This window comes from Solanum pennellii, chromosome 10, assembly GCF_001406875.1.
Source record: "Solanum pennellii chromosome 10, SPENNV200".
In the NCBI taxonomy this organism is placed as follows: domain Eukaryota; kingdom Viridiplantae; phylum Streptophyta; class Magnoliopsida; order Solanales; family Solanaceae; genus Solanum; species Solanum pennellii.
In genome coordinates, this window is record NC_028646.1 from 57,912,222 (window position 1) to 57,923,329 (window position 11,108).

The 11,108-nt window shown below is 31.5% G+C and overlaps 1 protein-coding gene and 1 pseudogene across 2 annotated transcripts; one reads left to right on the forward strand and one right to left on the reverse strand.

Annotated features, from left to right (window-relative positions):
- Positions 1–894: 894 nt before the first annotated feature.
- LOC107001893 lies at positions 895–6,275 on the reverse strand. 2 transcript variants are annotated; one of them, XR_003574902.1, is made up of 4 exons: positions 5,840–6,275; positions 4,937–5,052; positions 1,810–1,900; positions 895–1,661 (listed from the first exon to the last, which is right to left on the reverse strand). XR_003574902.1 is itself a non-coding variant. In XM_015199846.2 (4 exons), exons 1-4 carry the CDS (start codon positions 6,023–6,025, stop codon positions 1,650–1,652), a joined length of 378 nt encoding a protein of 125 aa, XP_015055332.1. In that variant the 5' UTR covers positions 6,026–6,272; the 3' UTR covers positions 895–1,649. The 2 variants fall into 2 exon arrangements, 1 of the variants encoding a protein (XP_015055332.1); XM_015199846.2 differs by having other exon boundaries at positions 4,937–5,025; positions 5,840–6,272.
- A 289-nt stretch (positions 6,276–6,564) lies between these two features.
- LOC107001403 lies at positions 6,565–7,526 on the forward strand (annotated as a pseudogene).
- The last annotated feature ends 3,582 nt before the right edge of the window (positions 7,527–11,108 follow it).

Consider the following 11,108-nt stretch of genomic DNA (forward strand, 5'->3'; position numbering starts at 1 on the left):
AATTTGATCATAGATGTTCTTGTGGTGATGACTTCCAGATTTTGGGGAATAATAGATGTTGAATTTTAGAAGTTATTGAATTGGTTTTTATTAATGAGTTTAAGTCTTCCGCATTACTTTCTGTTGATATTAAATTGAAATGTTAGGGTTTAGATTGGTTGGTTCGCTCACATAGGAGGGTAAGTGTGGGTGCCAGTCGCGGCTCGATTTTGGGTCGTGACAGTATATGACATGACATTGATAGAGTAACAGTTTGATTTTTTTAATTTTTTGGTGTTAATCTTTTTCTGGCACATGAATTCTGATTTATTTTAATATCTAAATTTGTGTGTCTCGTGTCTTTAATATTCATATGATACATAATTATTACGAATTGTATAATCTACCATGTTCAGTCGTTGTTATGTATCTACAGTCTTTAATTTTGTTCAACCTTATTCAAGTTTGAAGGTTATATATCTATATACATTACTGAATAAATACACTTGATACATAAATCATAATGTTCTATAAATAAAATATCTTGTATCAAATTAATTGATATGTACATGATACATTATAAATATCAAATTCAACAGTTTCATATTTTATTACATATTAAACATATAAAATACATATCATCACTGTGTTTTGTATTACACACAAAAATGTTATTGAGAGCAATTCATGTATAATTCATCTTTTTATAAAATACAATATTTTTTTTAGATAAAATAAGATAATGTATTATGCTCTAACTTTTAGGCATGATAGGTAAAATCAAATTTATACTAAATATATATATATATACGTAGTAACTATCACACAGTAATATATCGATCTCAAATCAACCCTCTTATGGACAATAATTACTTATTGAATATATAATTATAGTACTCATCAATTTAAACAAGATGCACAAATAGTAATGTATTGATAATAAAGTTATCCATTTTGAAAACACAATTTCAAAAATGATTACACAACATTATAAAAGATATGGATGATTCATGAAATTAATGTATATCTTCAACCTTTTTGTTAGTTGTATCAACACATAGCGGATGCATTGAAAATTCAAGACCTTGTTTCTTTACCTCAACAGGAATCACATCTCCAAATTTTTTTCTCAACTCATCGATATCTAATACAGTTGTTATTGTTGATTTGAGATTCACAAAATCAATATTTTCACCAACAATTCTATCACTTTTATATCGTTCTTTCCTAGATTCCAGAATGTCTCAACAAGATCGATAGATTCATACTGTATCAGCACAATTTATTGAAAATTTTGATTCAAAATTTGGGATTTTTTTTTTAAAAAAAATGAAAAAAAGAATTTTGAATTTTGAATTATGCTCCCGTAACTATTTTCCAAGGATTAAATCCCATTGCCAATTATGATTTACTTGGGTAGTAATTATGATTTAGGAAATAAACAGGACCCGTCAAGACACAATCATCATTAATGGGACTTGTTTTTTACTAAACATCCGCATAGAAAGAACATCTTTCGTATTCAATAGTCTTTTTTTTATTGATAGGAAACACGAAGCTAACCTGAAAACCTGAGAGAAGTTTCTGTTACCAACAACATGGAAATGCATCTTCTTATAGCAGCACTCGTGTAGGATCACTGAATCTTTGAACTTTACAATACACCACCTTTACTTTATGACCTGGTCAAGAATTCTCCATGTTTAACCAAGTTTCTACAACTTTACAAAGTGCAGTAAAAAATCACCAACACAAAAAACTAAGATAGAAAAATGTAGCTACTTCAAAAATGTTTAACAGAGGAATAAGCTGATGAGATTGGAGACTCACAAAAGGGTAAAATGAAATTGTGAAAGAGGAACTGAAGAAAACAAAATGGGCGTGACCAGAAACTCCACTAACAGATGCCACAGTGAAAGAGCTGCAAGCGGATTCCCAAAGTAAATTTCAAAAAAAATTATGTTAACCAAGTAAATAATTCTTTTTTAATCAAACGAATATAATTATGGGAAAGACATTTTAAAATATTGAAGATTTCTCCTACTAAAAATGTGAATTAATTCATTCAAATATGCTTTTTTCAGTTCTAATAATGGGGTGTAAACTGAACTAACCCTGTTACATAGTGCGAAGTCTTCTTGTAATTGTGCAATTACAGAGAGGCATTTGGTGGCCTTTTAGGTTTAGTAGATATTTTCTTTGATTTTTGAAGGATAGAGAAGTTAGGATTTTATGTGAATGTGTTTCGAATAATCTTCTTGTACAGTATATTCTGTGAAGAATGATTATATGTACCTTCTACGGTAGGCAAACATATTAATAATTTCACACTTTTTGAAGCTGATATGTCAGCATTGGCTTCTGAGACATTTGATATTTGTTCAATCTATTCTACCATTTGACATATTCCAAGAAAGACCTCACCATCACACCAGTAACATATACATAAACAACATGAAGATAATTGGATACAGAAAATACAGAATACTTAAGACCAACGTAAACTTGACTAATTTAATTCACCTTTCCTAAACTATCAGTCGTTCTAATTACTCCAAAATTTGGTTAACTAAGAAACTCGTAATTTTTATTGAGTTTTTCACTCACTATAACCAAAATTGCAGCTATAGCAACAAACAGGATGATATCAACACAAGAAACAATACTATGTCATTCAACATCAACTAATATCTTGACAATATTAATGAATAAGAAACCTTAAAATATTAATGTAACAACCCATTTAGTCGGTTTGAGCAGTAGAATTATTTTTGATAAATACTTACTGGGTCGACGGACCACGCGACGGATCGTCATGGTCACGACGGACCGTCATGGACTCCGTCGTCCCATACTTGTGCAATTTCTTCTGCTGCTCTCTTCACTACCCTCGACGGCAAGTATGACGAACCGTCATAGGCACAACGGTCCGTCGAGCGTCTTCGTTCCAAAACACTTCAACTCTTGGAATCTGGGTACTGGGATTATTTCTCTGAACATCATGACGGACCTGCAGGACGGACCGTCATAGATACGACGGACCGTCACAAGCTGCGTAACCCCACACTTGGTCGGACTTCCGCTAAATTTTAAATGGGTGTTTTGGACTATTCATAATTATAATTATGAAATTAGTGGGGTAATTTTAATAATTTATTTAGTTGGTGGTTAAAGAAGATAATAGTGAAATAAATAGTGGGTTACTTTTATCAATTTTTATAATTGATTATATGATAATTAGGGTAAAAAGAATCTGTAGAAGAAAAAAAAAAGAACAGAAGAGGAGAACGAAAGAGAGAGCGTGAACGAAAGAAGAAAGGAAGTGACTTAGACTTCAGATTGAAAAGGTTCATAGGCACTGAGGAAGGCAAAGGCATTGGAGAGGTAGCTTGCTTGATTTCGGTTCTTCGGTGGAGGTAAGTTATGGTTTATGCTATTTGATAGTAAACTCTTAATAGTGATTGATATGCCTTGAATGATATTGTGAAGTTCTCTATGTACTTGACTGTGTGATTGTGTGATTTGGTTGTATGGTTTGTAATTGGTCTGAAATTTTGAGACCATAGAATTTATATTCTCTAACCATCTCTATCGCAGTGATGCCTTGAATAAAGAAGGCTTGATGAAAATAATATAACAATGAATTGAAAGCGGTGATAATAAAGGATAAATTAATAGTATAATGGGATCGGAGTGTCACGTTCCGACACAGTATTCTTGGATCGGAGTGTCACGTTTCACCACGGTATTCTTGGATCGGAGTGTCACGTTCCGACACGGTATTCTTGGATCGGAGTGTCACGTTCCGACACGGTATTCTTGGATCGGAGTGTCACGTTCCGACACGGTATTCTTGGATCGGAGTGTCACGTTCCGACACGGTATTCTTGGATCGGAGTGTCACGTTCCGACACGGTATTCTTGGATCGGAGTGTCACGTTCCGACACGGTATTCTTGGATCGGAGTGTCACGTTCCGACACGGTATTCTTGGATCGGAGTGTCACGTTCCGACACGGTATTCTTGGATCGGAGTGTCACGTTCCGACACGGTATTCTTGGATCGGAGTGTCACGTTCCGACACGGTATTCTTGGATCGGAGTGTCACGTTCCGACACGGTATTCTTGGATCGGAGTGTCACGTTCCGACACGNGACTCGCCCTCTGCTCTAGCCAGTCTTCAGCACATCAGAGTTCGGGGTGAGCTATTATTCCTAGCTCGTGCTGGATTCTCTCCTTCACGTCTTGATGTCTTTGAATTTCGGACATGGACCATCTTTTTACTTATTTTGTTTTCTTAAATACTCTTAGACTTGGTAATTTGAGGATAGATGTTCTTGATGTGATGACTTCCAGATTTTGGGGATAATAAGTGTTAAACTTTAGAAGCTTATTTACTTGGTTACATTAATAAGTTTTGGGTCTTCCGCATTATTTTTGTTAATTATAGTTGAACTATTGGTAAATGTTGGGGTTTAGATTTGTTGGTTCGCTCACCTAGTAGGTTAAGTGTGGGTGCCACTCACGACTCGTTTTGGATCGTGACAATCAATTAGGATTGACTTGCTTTTCAGTCCAATTTTCAATATTTAAAGTTAAATTAAAAGGCACAGATTCGCGTCCCTCCAAAGATCAAATTTAAATATAAAGAAGCAGTAAGAACATAAAGAAACTTTGTATGTGAAATAGGAAAAGAATCATTACCCCCTCTCTTTCATTTTACATGTCATAGTTTGTCTAGACACAAAGTTTAAGAAATAAGAACGACTTTCAAATTTTATTATCTTCAACTAAATATTCGTGCAATGCATCAAAATATCATGTGAACCTTATGATTTTAAACATGCCATGTAAAATATTAAAATCTAAGAGTTAGTGAATATAGAAAGAGACAATTTTTAATATGCTAAAAATGAAAATAAGACACATAAATTGAAACTAAGGAAGTAATACTTACCTTAACAGAACAATCATGGACATTCTAAATATGGTTGTTGCAGTATTTGGAGCGTCTGAAACTTGCTGCTGAAGAAAGTCTTGTTTCACCTTCAGACAAAAGACAACTAAACCTTACTGGTTCAAGAAAAGTAGTTGGTAAGCTCAATAACAATGAAGTAACTGAAATTAGAAAAAAATAAAGTGTCATATAGATTTTAAACATACATCAAATCCTTTTGTTGATGTCTAATGTCTCGATAAATGGCAATGTATATTCAAATTGAAATACTCTGAATTTCATTAGCACGTATAACACTGACTTTTTTATTATTTATGTTACTGGATTCTAGAATTTGCTCTAACGATTTATTCTGTCTTGTGCGGTTCTCCAACTCTACATTATTGGTCTTCCTTTTAGTCATCCATTTAAATTTCATAATTAGGATATAATTTAACTACAATTTTAATGTTAGCAGTAAGATACTAAAAATGACTTTTTCTAAAATATAGAATAGAAATTTCTATATCTATAAATGCACAATTAAAAGATAGAAACAAAAATTGGTTTAAGCATACTATCAAACACCCAACGTACATTAAAAGGCAAACCTGATCTAATATATTCACATGCATGTGAAAGTTTACACACCAATTCATGACCAAAGAACTCATCCACTTTAAAAGATTTACTTTTTTTTTTTACAGTTTACATTACCGATTCAACCAATTATCATTACTTGTTCACCAAATTTCCATTACCAACAATAACATTCAAATTCCAACCAACAATGACTATGAAATTTCATTACCAAAAATCAGTGAAACAAAGAGTGATGCCGAAAGAATTCACCAAAACTAAACAAATAAAAAGAGAAGGGAAAAAACAGAAATACAGATGTAGAAAAGAAGGTGAAGAACTCACCAATTTCGGGGCTGAGTTGCAGGATGCCTTTGGAGAGTGTCTCAAATGTACACTGTACCATGCCTTTTGTACAATAATCAGATGCTGCGTTAGTCCTTTACTTTGTTCACTTCTAAAATAGGTAAGGTAATAATATATAAGATTTTTAGGTTCTTCCTTCAATCTCCAATTCAGCTGTAATGACATATTTGAAATTCACAAAGAAATTGTTCGTCCAATAATATTTAATCATTTTTGTATCATTTATAACTCACATCGCTTTCCCAAATGCTTGACTAACTCAACAAAATATATATAATCATCACGTATACTGTTTTTGACTTTTATGAATTTGCTACGATTGAGAGAGATTTTAGAGAAGATATATTGAAATTTGAATTACTTGATGAAGATGTTACAATTTGAGAGAGATTGTCATCAATTTGATTTGGGTAATTTGAAGAACTAACATTTACTTTTATATTTAATTTCCTTTTTAATCTCTTGTCTAATGCATCAACAGTTATATATCCACCTCAATGAAATTGTATAGGATGACAAATTTGAATGGATTTTGTAAATGAGAAAAGACATAAATACACCATAGAAGTTGTCACATATTTGCATAAAGACACCTAAACTTTCAAAGTGTCATATCACCCCACTAAACAACTATATATCGTTGTAAATGGGTCATTTTTACCCATTCCCTCGTCTGGGTTGTTTACACGCACGTTAGGCGCGTCATGGACCAGTTTTCACTTTCATTGACCAGTTCAAAAGTGCCACATGTCATTTCCTTTCTTTATTATTAATTATTTAATCAATTTATGTCATCTTCCCCAATTTAAACCCAAAATAGATGTGGTAGCCCTAATATTTTGATTTTCATAGCAAGAACTATATTGCTTCGGATTTCAAAGGTGTGACGCCTGAGTTGGTTGACACTCGTTATGCTATTTTAGTTTTGGTTATTCCGAGTGCAAATGATGATTGAAGCCATAATGAGATGGAGATAGTGGAAGTAGTTGCTGATCAGGTGGTTGTGGCCCTATCCCATGCGACGGTTCTTGAAGAGTCACAATTAATGAGGGAGAAACTAGAAGCGAGAACGGTTTGCCGCAACAGGCTAAGGAGAATGCCGTGAAGGCAAGCCAGACAAGGAATTCATTTAAGAAGGTAATGTACAATGGGATGAGACGACCAATGCACTCGATTTTGGGTTTGCTTTCCATACTTCAAGATGAGAACACAAGCTCTAACCAGAAGATTATTATTATCGACACAATGGTGAGAACGAGCACCGTTCTGTTAAATTTAATAAATGATGCAATGGATATACCTGACAAAGACGAAGGGAGATTCCCAGTAAAAATGATGTCGTTTCAGTTGCATTCACTTATCAGAGAGGCTTCTTGTCTTGTTAAGTAGGTGTGTGTTTTTAAGGGCGTTGGCTTTTCCATGGATGTTCTCAGTTCTTTACCTAATCTGGTGATGGGTGATGAGAAGAGAACATAGATGGCTTTTCTTCAAAAGATAAGGGTTGGGTCGGGTTAATTCTATCTTAGGGAGTGAGCAACACGCGCACGATGTAGATGAGGGAATGGGTAAAAATGACCCATTTACAATGATATATAGTTGTTTAGTGAGGTGATAGGACACTTTTAAAGTTTAGGTGTCTTTATGAAAATATGGGACAACTACAATGGTGTATTTATGTCTTTTCTCTTTGTAAATTTGAAAAGGTAAAGATAGAATGTAATTTGCTCCTTGCACTATAGAATTCCTAATTTCTTTTTTAACGAGAAACTTATTTTCTATCATATATAAATGATATAAAACTAACACATACTAAATAATTTATGTGAAAATTTTATAAATAACATTTATAAGACTAATAATTTTAAGCTATGAAATAAAATGATTTTTTCAGATTGTAACAATTTGTAAAATTATTTTTTAAGTACTTGTGAAAAATCAATTCGAAAAAAAAAGATAAAAAAGGATAAAAAAACGATTTTGAAAAAAAAAAGAAGATAAAAAAAGGATAAAGGTGTATTAATCAATTTTGAGTTCATTTATAATAATTGTTTATTGGCATAAATTTAGGAGATCCAAACAAATTAGGGTGTGTGTTTTTATTCATTTTGTTTAATGTTTCTCTCTTCATTTTTTTCCTCAGAATTTGGCGTCATCACTCACGAGTAGATCCAATTTGTTGGATAAGAAATTTTCATTTTGTTTTAAACATGATGATATATATGACCTTTCTAGTTAGTATTCTTTACTATTTATTGTTTGTATTTGTAAATTACTGAACCATAAAAAAAGTATACAATGAAACTATAGATGACATTTTCTGATTTTGTTTATATATACAAGATTTAAGTTGTTATATTTTTTGTATGAACATTATTTTGTTCGCAATACGTAATCATTTTTGTGAAACTGTAGTTAATGTTGATACGAATGTGTGTTATTTTTTTTTATTTTGTGTACTGTTTATGTCATGAATTTGTGCGATATTGGATTAATATTTGAATGATTTGACTATAAGTGTATGAAATATTAATAATATTAGCTTTGTAAAGTTATTGAAATTTGTGAAAAAAAGTATGAAATGTGTTGCAACATTGTTATGAAACTGATATTTTTAGTCAATTTAATGATAAAATAATAATAATGAGATAAATTCAGTATGCAGTTTAATTATAATATGTGATACTTATTTTTTTTAAAAAAATATATATATATATATAAATAAAATGTATAGGTTGGAATGAATTTGATAGTATAACTGAAATAATATTGGTATGAATAAATATTCACTACTGTGTAAAAAATGAGTAAGAAGTATGATATTTGTATTAAGTTTGTCTGAAATGTGAATAAAAGTACATCACATTTTTTTTTACTTTTGTTTTATTTAAAAATGACTGTGATTTCGTAATGACACAAGAAAATTTGTTGATTTTCAGATAGAAGAAATTATTATAGTGACATGATTTTGATATGAATAATTGATCAAATTTGACATGAAGTAGGTATGAAATGTGTGAATAGACTTGAACACTTGAAGAGGCTTGCTGATGTGAAATTCAAGAGGTCTAAAGCTACATGCTTTACATGTCATTGAGCTTGCCACTACATGAAGACATGATCAAATTACTCTGCACCAAAAAAATATAAATTGTTTTGATTGTTTTGTCTTTTAAGCTAATGAATTATAATTTCAATATATTTATTATGAGTTCTGTAAAATTCGTTTTTATGTATTCATCGTTTTTCAAATATATAGTGAACAATTTATTAAGTAATGCAGTATGCGATTGTATCCATTTGTATGCAATTGAAGTCACATATACTAGTTGTTGTAATTTTCAATTGGTATTCTTTTGATATCCACTTGGTGTACGACTTGAAAAAAATATAAAATAAGATGTAATTGAGGTGGATACAATATCATATGGTCACTGTTATACATTACCAGCTTCATTCATTCCAGATTTCTACAGGGTGGATATCAACTTCATTTATTTTTTTAGTTTTTAGTTTTTATCTTAAATTCTCAAGTTAAAATATCAAATGTATACAAGTTGATGAATATCAATTTAATATCATTCTTATTTTTCAATTTGCAGATTAAGTAGATACAATGTACGCCAACATATCAGCATCATTTAATCAATTGTTCATTAGTTTTTAAATATATAGTGAACTATTGATTAATTAATGATAGTATGTATTTCGTATCCATTTGATATGCAGTTGAAGTTACATACATGCTAGTTAGTATACTTTTCAATTGATATTCTTTTGGTATTCACATGATGTTCGACTTGAAAAAAAAAAAAAAAATAATATGTAATTGAGGTGAATATAATATATAATGGTCAATGTTTTACATTGTCAATTTCATTCTTCCCAAACTTGTACAAATGGTTACCATTTTAATGTCATTCTTATTTTTCAATTTAGAGATCAATTAGACACAATGTTAGCCAACATATAAATATTCCATGTAAGTTTAATTGCCCATTTTTTAAATTGTCGAATAAGGATTTTTCAGATTTAAGAGGTGATAGTGAGATGTAGAAACGATTTGTATGGAAGATGATTGAGGAGGTGAAAGAAGAATCAGTAATTTTCGTTTACAAAATTTTTCACTTTTTGAACGTGGGGGTGCTAGGTTGTTGACTAGAAGAAGCATTGTGACATTAACACTATGTTTGGATCATTGTCATTCATTGTATTGTATTGTACCGTTACTATACCTACAATGTTTGTTTTGCTTGTTACTTAAAATGTATTGTACTGTATTGTTAAATTTCGTTGTTACGTAACAATGGAAATCCCTATTTTATGGAACAACCAATTTGGTGTGTTCCCATTGTCAATTTCTTTTTCCAATTATATCTTTACATCATATTTTAAAATACTATTTTACCCTTTACCTTCAGTATTTAAACCTAGTCAAACCTCATACCCTAGAATAATTAAGGATAATCAAATAAATTTATAAATTATAATACAGTACGATACAATCAAACCAAATAATTAAAATGTTACTAAACAATAACAAGCAATACAATTTAGACAAACACTGTATTTACCATATAATACAATACAATAAAGTATAATACAATATAATACATTATGAAACAATGGATAACAATGATCCAAACGAAGTGTAAGGGCGTGGATTTGATGTGTAACACTAAAAAAGGAACAAGAATCAAGGTAAAATTCCTATAAAAGTGCAAGAGATAATTATGATAAATTATTTATTTATATCATTTAATAATAAATATAAAATTATAAAAGACTATTTAATTAATAAACAAAGATTCAATTGATTTTTTAAATAAATAGTGATATTGTAACAACCCATTTAGTCGGTTTGAGCAGTAGAATTATTTTTGATAAATACTTACTGGGTCGACGGACTACGCGACGGATCGTCATGGTCACGACGGACCGTCATGGACTCCGTCGTCCCATACTTGTGCAATTTTTTTCTGCTGCTCTCTTCACTACCCTCGACGGCAAGTATGACGAACCGTCATAGGCACAACGGTCCGTCGAGCGTCTTCGTTCCAAAACACTTCAACTCTTGGAATCTGGGTACTGGGATTACTTCTCTGAACTTCATGACGGACCTGCAGGACGGACCATCATAGATACGACGGACCGTCACAAGCTGCGTAACCCCACACTTGGTCGGACTTCCGCTAAATTTTAAATGGGTGTTTTGGACTATTCATAATTATAATTATGAAATTAGTGGGGT